This window comes from Hylobates moloch, unplaced genomic scaffold, assembly GCF_009828535.3.
Source record: "Hylobates moloch isolate HMO894 unplaced genomic scaffold, HMol_V3 SCAFFOLD_3, whole genome shotgun sequence".
NCBI classification, from domain to species: Eukaryota; Metazoa; Chordata; class Mammalia; order Primates; family Hylobatidae; genus Hylobates; species Hylobates moloch.
Genome location: NW_026652278.1, coordinates 37,040,131 through 37,053,780, shown reverse-complemented (window position 1 = coordinate 37,053,780; position 13,650 = coordinate 37,040,131). Strand labels below are relative to the sequence as shown.

At 45.1% G+C, this 13,650-nt stretch overlaps 1 protein-coding gene across 3 annotated transcripts in view; it reads right to left on the bottom strand.

Annotated features, from left to right (window-relative positions):
• Positions 1 to 13,650, bottom strand: part of PIK3AP1 (phosphoinositide-3-kinase adaptor protein 1) — a 133,541-nt gene that overhangs the window by 45,087 nt on the left and 74,804 nt on the right. For all 3 annotated transcript variants that reach the window (XM_058436140.1, XM_032135508.2, XM_032135518.2), the window contains 2 exons: positions 13,425 to 13,621; positions 10,230 to 10,419 (listed from right to left, as the gene is read on the bottom strand). In XM_058436140.1, coding sequence (XP_058292123.1) covers positions 10,230 to 10,419; positions 13,425 to 13,621 — 387 coding nt within the window. The remainder of the gene's footprint in view (positions 1 to 10,229; positions 10,420 to 13,424; positions 13,622 to 13,650) is intronic.

Here is a 13,650-nt window from a genome sequence, read left to right as displayed (position 1 = left end):
TCCTTCCCATACTAGGCCAGTGAAGGGAAGAGAGGACAGAAATTAGGGCACACTCAAGTGAGTCCATCATGTTTACACACAAACTGGGTAGCCTTGTTCTGATATAGACATTATTGAGTCTCTAGATGTGCACCGCCTTAAATGAAGTTACCCAAAAATGATTTTTCCATTTATATTATAAAGAAAATGATTTTTTAAAATCTTTAGTTGAACATAAATATCTTTGTAGACTAGGAACAGTAGATGCCATACATGGGCCTCCATGCCCCTATTCCATTTTCGTGGCAAACATCACTAACTAATCATAGCATTCTTTCTGTCCTTTTCAACACAGCACCCAGGCACTCACTATTGGCCAACTGGGGCCAGTATTTATTACAGGTGTGCTGGCTCATGCCTGTAATCCCGGCACTTTGGGAGGCCAAGACAGGAGGATCACCTGACATCAGGAGTTCAAGACTAGCCTGGCCAACATGGCAAAACCCTGTTTCTACTAAAAATACAAAAATTAGCTGGGTGTGGTGGTGGGCGCCTGTGGTCCCAGCCACTTGGGAGGCTGAGGCAGGAGAATTGCTTGAACCCAGGAGACAGAGGTTGCAGTGAGCTGAGATTGCACAACGGCACTCCAGCCTGGGCAACAGAGAGAGACTCCATCTTAAAAAAAGAAAAAGAAAAAGAAAACTAGACTGAGCACGGTGGCTCACGCCTATAATCCCAGCACTTTGGGAGGCCAAGGGGGGTGGATCATAAGGTCAGGAGTTTGAGACCAGCCTGGCCAACATGGTAAAACCCCATCTCTACTAAAAATAAAAAAATAAAAATAAAAAAAAATTAGCCAGGCATGGTGGCGTGCACCTGTAATCTCAGCTAAAGAGAGGATAGGCAGGAAAACTGCTTGAACCCAGGAGGTGGAGGTTGCAGTGAGCCAAGATTGTGCCACTGCACTCCAGTCTGGGTGACAGAGCAAGACTCCATCTCAGAAAAAATAAATAAATAAATAAAATAATACAAAAATAAAAAAAATTATAAAAGAAAAAAATACTGACCAACTGGCCTTGGCATGTGAAATTATTTTTAAAATGCTCTTTTCCATACCTAATTAGGCACTAAGTCCTGGTAGTAGCAGATATTACCTTTGTAATAACACTTTTTTAAAAAGGTACCTGGTTACCTGGAGTTGATGAGTGATAAAACCCTCTCAGGCTCTAAATATGACAACCCCACATGTACACATAACCCGGGCATACAGTGAACTACACAGAAAACTCTGTAAGTGAAGGGAGTCTGTTTCTAGACAAAGAGCATTTTGGGAGGGAAACTCAGAACAAATCCCTGCATTCCTGGATGCTCAGGGCTTGTACTTCAGATCCTAAGTGCTTAAACTTCATGACCTGCAAATTAAAAATAAACCAAAATGCACTGAAACCTGCCAGTCTGAGGAGAAAGTGCAAAGTTCTTTCATTTCAGCAAAGAAAAACAACAACAATGACAAGGAGACTCTGGGGCCACAGCCTCCTTCTGGAAAAGCCAGCTATAGAGTCACACTGCACTGTATTTAAGGAGTCAGTCAGAAAGAACCCACTCCTGGAATGCAAGAAGCTTGAACAGATGAGAGAACGCCCAGGCAGGCACTTAATTAAAGAATGAATCAAGAGCAATAGCAAATTCTCAAAGACACCCATATGATACTTCTCATGGGACACAGAACACTTAGCTGCAGTGGAAACTCCATCCAGATTATACGCTGTTAATTTAATAGAAAACCAAGTGAGTATATAATACAGTGAAATGTCAGCTACTGAAAGACTATTCTTCTAGAAAGGCTTTCAAACCCTGAAAGTAGGCCAAAAGAATTTTTTTCCCCAGCAAGAATCTTTTGTGGCCAAAAAGAGAGCCTTAGAGCAAGGAGCATCGTAGCCAAACATTTGAAGAGAACTTGAAACATAATGGATCAGTTTGCCCCCAGGTAGAATGGTTTGATTGACCATGTCAATAAGAAAGTCCAGCTTTTCTGTACCCTAAAGAAGTAATGGGATGGAAGAAAGAGGGACAGGAAGATGTGGGAGAGATATACAATCACTCACACACACACACACACATATACTCTGTGATAGTTAATTTATTTTATTTTTTGAGACAGGGTCCCACTCTGTCACCCAGGCTGGAGTGCAGTGGTGCAATCACGGCCCACTGCAGCCTCGATTTCCCAGGCAATCCTCCCACCTGAGCCTCCTAACTACAGGCACGCACCACCATGCCTGGCTAATTAAAAAAAATTTTTTTTGGAAGTGGGTTTTCAACATATTGCCCAGGCTGATCTTGAACTACTATACTCAAGCGATTGCCCACTTTGGCCTCCCTGAGATTACAGGCATGAGCCACCATGCCTGGCCTGTGATGGTCAATTTTAGGGGCCAAATTGACTGTATTAGGAAATACCTAGAGTGAGGGTGTTTCCAGAAAAGGAGCATGAGAGTAGAAAAGATCCACCCTCAAGGAAGGCAGGCATCATCTAATCAGTTGAGGGCCCTAATAGAGCAAAAACAGACAAAAGGTGAACTGGTCTCTCCCCAGGGGCTGGCATACACTCCCATACACTGTTCTACTCCTGGTTGGACATCGAACTCCAGGTTCTCCACCCTTTGGACTACACGACATACACTAGCTGCTCTCCCCTTGGGTTCTCAGGCTTTCGAGCTCAGACTGAGAGTTACACAACCACCTCCCTGGTTCTGAGGTCTTTGGGCTACGTACTTTGGAATTCTGAGTTGATGCTAGAACGAGTTAAGACTTTTGGGGCAACTGGAATGGAATGAATGTATTTTGCATGTGAGAAGGACACGAATTTTGGAGGCTAGGAGCAGAGTGCCATGATTTGAATGTGTGCCCCAAAATTTCATGTGTTGGAAACTTAATCTCTCCATCCTCATGAATGAATTAATGTTGCTATCGTGAGAGTGGGTTTGTTATCACAGGAGTAGCTTTGTTGTAAAAACAAGACCTCTCTGGCTCTCCTGCTCTTGCCCTTTTGCCATGTGAATACTTTCCACAATGTTATGATGCACAAGATACCAGCACCATGCTCTTGGACTTCCCAGCCTCCAGAATTGTGAGCTAAATAAACTTATTTTCTTTACAAATTACCCAGTCCATGGTGTTCTGTTATAGCAACAGAAAACTGACTAAGACACACACACACACACACACACACACACACACACACACGAGAATAGCAGTGTAAAATTAGAGGGCTAATGAGTGATGGCTGGCATTGGCAATGAAGAAGGGGCTGAGGATAAATAGGAGAAGCTGCAAACAAGTTCAGTGGTTTTCTTATGCAGACAAATGCCTCAATACAGTACCCCTGGCAAGCACAAAGACCCTCTGCCACGCAGGAGTGAGTCTATGGGATGCATTTGTGGTGCTGTGCAGTGAGTCACATGCGATAGCCCACCTGAATACAGTCCCACCTGCATTCTCAAAGCAGTGTCTTTTTCCTCCATAGCGCTGTCACAGTTTGTGGTTATATATTCAGTTATGTGGTGTTTTTGTTTAATATCCAGCTCTCTCACTAGAATGTAAGCTTTGAAAGGCAAGTTTCATGCCAGCTTGTTTACTGACTCATCATCACCTGACACAGTGTGATTTAAACACATGAGAGGTTCGATAAATATTTGTTGAATGAATGAATGAACGAACTAATAAAGGAAAAACAAATGAACACATGAATATGAAGGCATTTGGGCTTTGTGAAGGAATCTGGGCATTTCCCAAGCTGAGAAAAAAGAAAGGCAATTTAGGCAGAAGGAAGAGTCAAATGCATGGGAACATGAAAGAAAAGGCAGCTTGTAGTGACCAGTGGAGTTACTGCCACCCTGAGATGTCCCACACTCGGGGACACCTAACAGATGTCTCAGTACCACCTATCCGGTGGGTGAGGTCTTTGCACTGGAATACTGACACACTATTCCACCCACAAAGTCGAGAATTACATCTTATTTTCTGGTAGCTCAAATTCAAGAAATCGTTGAACACCTATTGTGTACAGCACTGGGATAGGCACTGTGGATGATACAAAGCTGTAAGACATGCTTCCTATCAAGGCCAGGAGAGGGTAACCAGAGAAGCACGTATATAACTAGAGCCCAAGGGGATGTGTGCGCAGTGTCCCAAGGAAAGCGTGACCTGCAAGATGTGCAGGTTCAGAGAGGAGCAAGGTTGCTGCTGGTGATGGGGATTTTATCTTTTAAATGTTAAAACATTCAATCCAGTGTGCTTTCACTAAGTCCCTATGTCCCCAACATAGTTCTTGTATTTATGGAGGAGCAAAAAGCAACAGGAAGTCAAGAGGTACATTGAGCTCGTCTCCCTGATCCCCAGTGGGTTCTGTCCTTGCAGGTAAGAACTCATGCTGTGCACCCAGGCCCACGGGCTTTGAAGCATCTCTTGGCTCTACTTGCCAGAATCTTCCCAAAAGGGATGGCAGGAGGATGACAGAGCCTCAGCCATCACAGGGAGGGAGGCTCCTGAGAGAAAAGGATGCAGATAGGAAAGACAGTATGTTTCATAAGCAAACCAGTAACGTAGTCATTTTGCATACAAATCGTCCTTCAGTTGGTTTCAGACCTACAGGGCTGGGCTGTGAGGTGCTTTACAGTCCACAAGTGTGCCCCCAGCTCAGACGGAACCCAGCTTGCAGAGAGGGGCTGTAATCAGAGAGCTCAGGTAAAGAAAACACTGCTGGAAATGATCTGTTACAAAGATGCCAGTTACCAAGGAGGTTGCTAAGGGAAGCTGGCAAGTTAGCTAGAGCTAAGTCAGCTCTCCACTACATAAACACTTGAGCTACAGAACCATGAGGTAGGGATCAGGGGTTCAGAAGAAAAGTTCAATGCAGGGGTAACATGAAGCAGAACAGTCCTCTGGGATTGATTAGTGAGTCTGCAGTTTCTAATGGCAAGATGATAATGCCATTCTCCTTTCGCTCCTTTGGCTTTATGGAAGAAAAATGAGGCTCTCAGGTATTGAAGCAAAGCTACAATCCACAAAGCAGTTTACCCTGGAAACAGACTGGACAAGGGCCTCCTAGAACTGCCTCCCAAGGCCATTCTACCCAGAGCCTCAGAAAGGTGACCAGTCACTGGGCAAGCTTTCAACACAAAATTAATTACCTAGGTCCAGGGACCACCAGGACTACCATATCATTCTCCAAGGTAAGGGCAGGAGACAAAGAACTGGGAAAAAGATGAGGAGATAGTGAAAACACCCACAGACGTTTGCCTTGAGTTTTATTTAATGTTTGCATAAGCTTGTCCTTAATAAAGACATTTTATCTCTTACATAATAAGGTGTGAAGGTTGATGCTTTAAATATGTGGGGTCTTTTTTTAAAATTTTTGAGACAGGGTCCCATTTTGTTACCAGGCTGGAATGCAGTGGCGCAGTCATGGCTCACTGCAGCCTTGAATGCCCAGGCTCAAGCGATTCTCTCACTAGAGCCTCCTGAGTAGCTGGGACCACAGGCATGTGCCACCACGCCCAGCTAATTTAAAAAAAATTTTTGTAGAAACGAGGTCTTGCCATGCTGCCCAGGTTGGTCTCGAACTCCTGGGTTCAAGCAATCCTCCCGCCTCAGCCTCCCTAAATGCTGGGATTACAGGCATGAGCCACCATGCCCGGCTGATCTGTGGGGCGTTGATCAAAAAATTCTTAAGAGAATTGGGAGCAAAGTTGAAGGTTTGATAACAAGACACATAGTTACCACCTGGTGGCAGCATATCTAAACTAAAGACTTGTGAGTGTGACGTGTGTTTGTGTGTGTGCGTGTGTGTGTGTGTGTGTGTGTGTGTGTGTGTGTGTGCATGTATACACCCATGCAAGCAAGTTCAGGGGAAGGAGAGATTGGAGCAGAATTGTACAATCTCAGGGTCAGAACCCAACACCTCTCTCCAGCCCCATTTCAATTAACACTGGGAGCTTCCCCTATAACCTTCCAACTCAGGTGGTTGCCTTGGATTCTCCTTGGAGAAGCAACCTCATTACCACCCCTTTCCCAAACTCAAGACAGAAAGATTTGTCCCAACAACAGTTAGGTGATCTCCAAAGCAGTGATCTGAAAGTGACCTAAAGCCTGCCACCCTAAAGCCTGTTCGTCCCGTGAGCGAATCAATGAGTGAGCAAGTGAGTGAATGAACACAGCCTAATTTCCTTAATATGGTTATTTTCAGCCTCTAGGGCTACCACAATCAATGGTGGGGCACTGATAAACGTGGCAATCTAGACATTTAGAAATAGCTCCTGTATAAGCGTCCATCTCTGGGCTGACAAATGCAGACCCTGGAAGGGCAGGCCAGGAGAGGCCTATATTCCAGTGGGACAGCAGACAGATTTGCCTCCGGGGAATTCGAAGACACAGATTCCTGATCCAGTCCTCCCTTGATGGGACTTAAGTAAGTTACTAAATCTTGGAGCCTTAGTTTTCTTTCCTGTGAAATGGAGATCATCCTGTTCACTAAACCCTGGGATGGTCAGATGAGATCACGGAGATACAGGCAGTCCATGGACTTTTAAAGGGCTGCTAGATGTTCCAAGTTATTATTCTGCTGAGCGGTGCTGCAAATACGCATTTTAGATTTAGCAGTTTGTCCTTCATCCTACTTCTTTATGAATTAAAGCTGCCTTGTCACCTACAGAGCCACTGTTAGTAAAATAAATTATTCCTCCCCAGGTCCAAGTTGCTGCTGCTTCTGAGCCAGGAGGTAAGCGATCATTCTCAAGCTTAAACTTGACAGCCACAGAGACAGAAACACAAACCAAACCATGTCTAGAGTTAGAAAATTCAGAGTTCATATAATTGGGGAAATGAGAAATGTGGGCCAGGCACAGTGCCTCACGCCTGTAATCCCAGCACTTTGGGATGCCAAAGCAGACGGATTGCTTGAGCTCACAAGTTCAAGACCAGCCTGGGTAACATCACAAAATCCCATCTGTATGAAAAATACAAAAAATTAACTGGGCATGATGGTTCACACCTGTAGTCCCAGTAACTCGGGAGGCTTAGGTAGGAGGATGGCTTGAGCCAGGGAGGCAGCAGTTACAGGGAGCTGAGACTGTGCGACTGCACTCCAGCCTGAGCAATAGAGCCAGACCTTGTCTCAAAAAAAAACAGAAAGAAAGACGAAAGAAGGAAGGAAGGAAGGAAGGAAGGAAGGAAGGAAGGAAGGAAGGAAGGAAGGAAGGAAAGGGGAAAGGAAAGGAAAAGAAAAAAGAAAAGAAAAGAAAAAGAAAAAGAAAAGAAAAAGAAAAACGTGGTGGGTTTCCTTTTCCCATGCAAAAAGCAGCCAAATTTGACAGACTGCCTCCCCGCTGGTAGCCTCCTTCCAGCTCCATGGCATCCAGAAGCCCCCTGGCCAGGGTGACTTCACAAGTTGCCAGTTGGCTACAAACCAGGCTAGTTCCAGGGCACACTGCTGCCTTGGGAAGCCCTGGTAAACCTCACCGATCCTGCTGTGAGGGGCCCAGCAGACCAGGAATAATGGGAGAGACACCTGTGGCATTCCCTGCAGGTTTCCAGTGCTGTGGTGGGAGCATGGCATGTGTTCGAACATCCAGGGGGACAGCAAGTGTAAGGCTCTGTCAACACTAAACTGCCAATAAAGTAGGGCATTCTTTAATTGTCCAGTAGTTTCACAGCAAAGACACAGGGCAGAAAGGATGATGCAGTCTCCAGATTCAAGTGGGTACTGGTGGTTCTCCAAGTGTTCTTTTGTGAGTGAGTCCCTATTCCACAATGGAAAGGACTGGGTCCTACCCACTTCCCCACCTGTATCTCCAACACCCAGAAGAGATCAGTAACTGAAATGATCTCCAGAAATGCTTATTAGGTATATGGATAGGATGATGGGCAAGGCTAGGGGGCGCCAGAGGCTGCTTTGTTATCCAATATCTGGAGCTGCAGATAGGGGAAGAAAGGCTATAGAGGCTAGATGGTTTTTCCAAAAGGAACCACGACGAAAATGCGTGGTGTTGGATAACAATTTCTGCAGAATATGGTCCTAATGACAGAGAAATCTGGATTCAAATCTGGGCTCTATCACTGATTGGCTGTGGCACTTTGGGAATGTTCAGTCCCTCTGTGCCTCTGTTTCCCCATTTGTAAAGTGCAGGTAAGAAAAGCATCCTAGTGGGGTAGCTTTTGGACTTCAGGTCCAAAATCAAGGGTGTGGATGGTAGCGATGGTGCTTTCTCTCCCCACATCCATGCCAAGGCACAGCTCATTCTGGAAGAGCTTCCACCAGCACTTCCAAGCCTCCCAGTTAGGTGCTGGAGAGGAGCTTTTACTGCTCTTTCCCCTAAAGGAGCACCCAATCTGAATGGCAAACGCCTAACAACCGCTGGACCACATCTTGCAGGTTCTGGGGTCAGTGTCAAAGGCCTGCTAGCATCAGAGACTGCCTCTGGCCCTCTGACCAACCTATGCCTTCTCTCCAAGGCATCCCGTTGGTGCCTGCTCTTCCATGAGTTCATGGATGGGAAAGTCAGGCCCGCCTCCCTGTGGGCCCAGGGCCCTACTGTCTTCTTTTCAGGCTGAAGGCTTGTAATACTCAATCTAGCCCATTCCAGAAATTCCCCCATCCATAATGCTGATACCTTGGTGGATACTTCTCTTTCTTGAATCTATTAATGAAACCCAGAGGGAAGGAGGGCTAAGTCTCCGGTGGTGCCTCTGCATGCTTAGCATTTGATAGCGAATGATGGTAACACATGAATAAGCCTCTTAGAGGGCCTGCTGTGTGGGTCTCCTGCTTCAACTCCAGTATGTGCATGGAGATCAGATCCACTGTTACCTAGATCAGCAGTTCTGAAGGGTGGTGGCACTGCCCCCTGGGGGCGTTTGGAAAATCTATGAGGGTATTTTGGGTGGTCACCAAGGAGATGGCATTTAGGAAAAGGCGGAAGGACCCTAGACATCCTGCTATGTGTGGGACAGCCCTGCCCAATGAAGAGATGTTTCATGTCCCTCGTGACTTTCAAATATTCCCCTAGACATACATATAAGTTTTAAAAAGTACGTATGATACATATTTATACCTATGTGTATATTTCTACATATCTGTGTATATGTACATGTATGTCTGTATTTTTAAATTTAATGTCAGCAGATACAAGCAAAAATACAGAAAAATATACCTATCATTTTATTACTAATTATTACCAATGCCATATTGGCTGGGAGTCACAAGTCGCATAACTTCTCTCAACTCAGTTATACATTCCTATTTTGTTTTGAGTTTAGGTGTTGGAGGGGAACTTTCACTGCTCATTCACTTTTGTCAAAATGCATTACTTTTGCATTGGAAAAAACAAGATAATAAAAAGTGGGCAAAGTTTGTTAGACAGTTTATAAGAAAAATCATGATCCTGAAGAATGATATTTTGAAAATAAGTTTACTATACATTAATGCAATAAAATCAAATTACCCCTTGCCCCCCAAAAAATCTGCTTATTATTTTCTGAGCCTAGAACCTAAACTGTTTCACATATAAGCACATCTTATTTTTGCAAACACTTAATTTTTTAGAAATTCAATTTCTATGAAAATGGAAAGGAAATCATAAAGAGTTGTTCACCATCTAGGAAAATCCAGGTGCCAATGCCAACATTGTTCCCATCATTTGAGCCACCAAGACTGCAAATGTGTCAGTCAATGTTTGAAGCCGTTGACAGTGATTCTGAGTGTGTCTGCATCTGACTATTTTGTCATGACTTCTGGTGCAGGCATGTTTGAGTACATCCTCTTCTTTAATTTCTCTTTCCTATTTCAATTAGGGCAGTATATTTGATTTCTGAGAATTTTATATGTAGGTAGGTTATATAATATATAAACTTCATGTCAGAGTAGGAAAATGTTTGTTATAAAAAGGACCCATGGAGACTGAGAGCTGAGAGCCACTGATTTGGCCTCTCAGATCACGAGGCAATGACTTCATCAATTCTGACTTCCAGATATTTGCTTAAACTCTCCCAGCAGTCATAACAGAGGAAGTTTGGAGAAGAATTCTGCTTGGCACAGCACATGATTCCAGCCCTAGCTTTGTGTAAAACAGGACCTTCATCTCTCTGGGGTGAAGTGAGGGTACGTAGGGACTGCCCCGCGCCGTCTTCAACCGGAATGAAAAAAGCTGTTTCTCAGCAGAAAGGTGGAAGCAGAACTGGGTCGTGCTACTTACAGAGGTCTTCAGTGGCAGCTGGGACAAAGGCAGCCATGGACTCATAGAGATCCTCGTCACAGCCGGGGTTGAGCGAGCATTTCATGAGCAGGTCTGTGGAAAGGTGGGCCATGGACTCGTACACAGAGTCAGCCTCCTCTCCTTGCATCAGTTCCTCTTTAATGTGACTCTTGAGCATGTCCACCGTTTCCTGAAAGAGAAGATGAGGCCCACGGCGCCCTGAGGCAGCCTGACTTTCCGGGTGGAACTGGGCCCCCGAAGGCACTTGTGGCCAGCAAAGTAAAGGCTCCCATGAGTCAGGATTACAATTGGTTGTGTGTATTTGTATTTTCCCACCTGACTGAATGCTCCTTGAGGCCAGGCTTCCCACCTTTTTCAGTTTCTTTCATGTTTTTGTTTTAATCTTCGTATCTTCCTACAACACTAAGCACAGAGTTAGGCACTCAGGAAATACCCGTTAAATGTCCACTGACCAGAGGATACAAATTAAAAATTACTTTCCCATGGCCTGGTGTGGTGGCTCACACCTGTAATCCCAGGACTTCAGGAGGCCAAGGCGAGTGGATCACCTGAGGTCAGGAGTTCGAGAGCAGCCTGGCCAAAATGGCAAAATCTCATCTCTACTAAAAATACAAAAATTAGCCGGGCATGGTGGAGCACGCTTGGAATCCCAGCTACTCGGGAGGCCGAGGCATGAGAATTGCTTGAATCCAGGAGGTGGAGGTTGCAGTGAGCCAAGATCGCACCAGTGCACTCCAGCCTGGGCAACAGAGCAAGACTCTGTCTAAAAAAAAAAAAAAAAAAAAAATACTTTCCCGTGAGCACCTTTTAAATGTCAGGTACAATGCTAGGTATTTGCCTACACCCTATCTCCTGTAATCCATTCCACTACTGCTTGAGAGAGGTATAATATTCTCTAGTTTACAGACGAGAAAAACAAAGCTCACAAAAATCTAGTATCTTACTCAAGGGCTTGCAATCCTGATTTCTGATCTTTCTTATACACCCTAGTGGTTCCTCCAAAGGGAAAAAAATGACACAAGAAGGTGTGATCTTTACTGACTAGCCATGCAGAAATTCAAATGAGCTGAACAGGAATGCAACTAAGGTGTTCTCGCCCTGCGTGCAGTCAGAGGTCACTCTACAGCTTGGCACACTAGCCCCTGTTCCTTCCGCAGGCTCCTCCAAACTGTCAGGAATCCTGACAGTTTCCAGGGGTTCCAGCCTCGATCTTATGTCCTATGTGCCCAAAAGGAGAGATGATCTTGGATAAAGTGTCCTGACATCAGAAAGGTTCTCCCCTGCCTCCCACTGCCATCCTGCCTCCATGTGATTGTGAAGCCAGAGAGGTGACTTCCCTGAAACCTCTGCACAACTTTTCCTGGTAAGAAACTTTGGTGTTTCACAATCCTTATTTCAGCATCAACCCACAAAAATCCTCATTTTCACCACCACTACCGTAAGATAGCTAATCTTTTATTGACACTTCGTTAGTTTCCTCACGAGACCCAATAAACCAGATGACAGCTGTGAAATGTTGGAGATTCAAGATCTCACCTTTGGTTTTGATGTGGTGAAAAAAGGAAATGGGACAGTTCTAAGAGGCTATAAGCAACACAAAGGGACAGTCTTTTGGTCACAATGCTGAAGCTGCATTGGTTGAAGGTGACCATAGGGAGAAAGCAAAGATGCTATGACCTAGATTAACTTCAGCACAAAATGAAAGTGCATCTTTAAACATCCCAGTTAAATACAACAGGATAACAAGCACTGGCTTCAGTATCAAACTATCAAACTAGGTGCAAATCCTGTCTCTGCCCTGAATAGTTTGTGGCCCTAAGCACGATGACTTTGCCTTTCTAAGCCGTTTTCCTCTTTTGCAAAGTAAGGCTTGCAATACTGTCAACTTCAAAGGATTGTGGTGGGGATTAAATGAGATAATACATTTTCAAATCAAATACATTCAATAAATACTAGTTACTACTATGAACACAGTAGGTTATTAATAAAAACTATTGGCATGGAAATGAAATGCTACATTTGGTACATTTGTGACTTTAAGAAAAAAACTGAGTAAATACACCCAGACTGAGAGTATCGTTTAGCCTTATTTGTGTCAGTGATGCCCAAAAAAAGGACTCACACCATTTTATTCAAAACACTTATACACCTGTAAACACTGGGAAGTCCCCTCTGTGCCTCCGTGAATCACTGTCTCGTAGATTTTCCAACACAGAGCAGAGAGTTAAGTTTCTGGGGAGATATCAGGCTCTGTCTTGTCTGGAGGTAGAGAGCAAGACTGGGCTGTGTTTATTGCTCCCTGTGAGGTCACAGCCCCATACGAGAGGCTGAGCTATTCTCAGGTATCCTCTGGGAGTCTGTGAAGAAGGAGGAAAACCACAAGGGGCTGGGATCAGGAAGAGCAGCTGCTTCCTAGGCATCAGAGGCAATATCGGGGCATGGAATAAGATGTAGACATGGGGTGCGATCACCCTCAAAGGACCCAGAAGTCAATGTTTGAGGAGGAGCTGAGGGCCCCAAAGCAGATGATCAGATAAACTGGGCATACCTGCCTGTCTTAACATGGGACCCAGGCAGGGGGTTAGAAAGAGTGAGGCTGTCAGCAGGAGGTGCGCCTTAGAGTTGCTGCCCTGATGCCTTTCCAGGTGCACAGCTTTATTGTGGTTTCTGCTGAAGAAGAAACCAAGCCTAATACAGTTCACCGGGGCCTGAAAGTGGGTGAGGCAGCTGGGAGCATCCCACCATGGTGCCCTGGAGGCAGGTGAGGAGGTGGGGGGAGATGATCAGCCTCTACCTTCAGCAGATTCACTCTATAAAGGTTTCTGTAAATTCTTTGAGGGTGAACCTCAGTGCTTAATAGAAATGATTCTCTTTTACCTTCAAAAGAACTCTATGACTCGAACTATGATTATCTTCCTTCTGCATATCAGGAAACTGAGAGAGGATACGTGACTTACCCAGCATCACAAGGCTAACAAGTGTTGGGACAGGAATTTGGACCCAGGTCCATGTGACTCCAGACCTCATTTCTTAAGCCTACACATACTGCCCACGGCCAGAAGAGGCACATGAGGACGTGCTAGAGATAAAATCTGTTCGTATTTTGGGTGAAAGGGCAGCCATACTACCACAGAGTGCATTTCCAATCCTGTGCCCCTCCTGCCTTGATCTTACCACATACTCGTCGATGAACTGCCGCAGGTCCCTGAAGCCGTGTTTCTCAGCGATGGTGTTGGGGTAGTGGCCATGCTTGTTGGCCACACTGTACGCCTGCAGGGCTCCTGGGCAGGTGAGCAACAAGGCAGTGAGGTTCTTCAGTCCATACTTCGCAGCAAAATGCAACAGGGTGGGCAGCTCTTCATCCCTCTGATCTGAAAATTATCAAGGAAAACTTAATAGA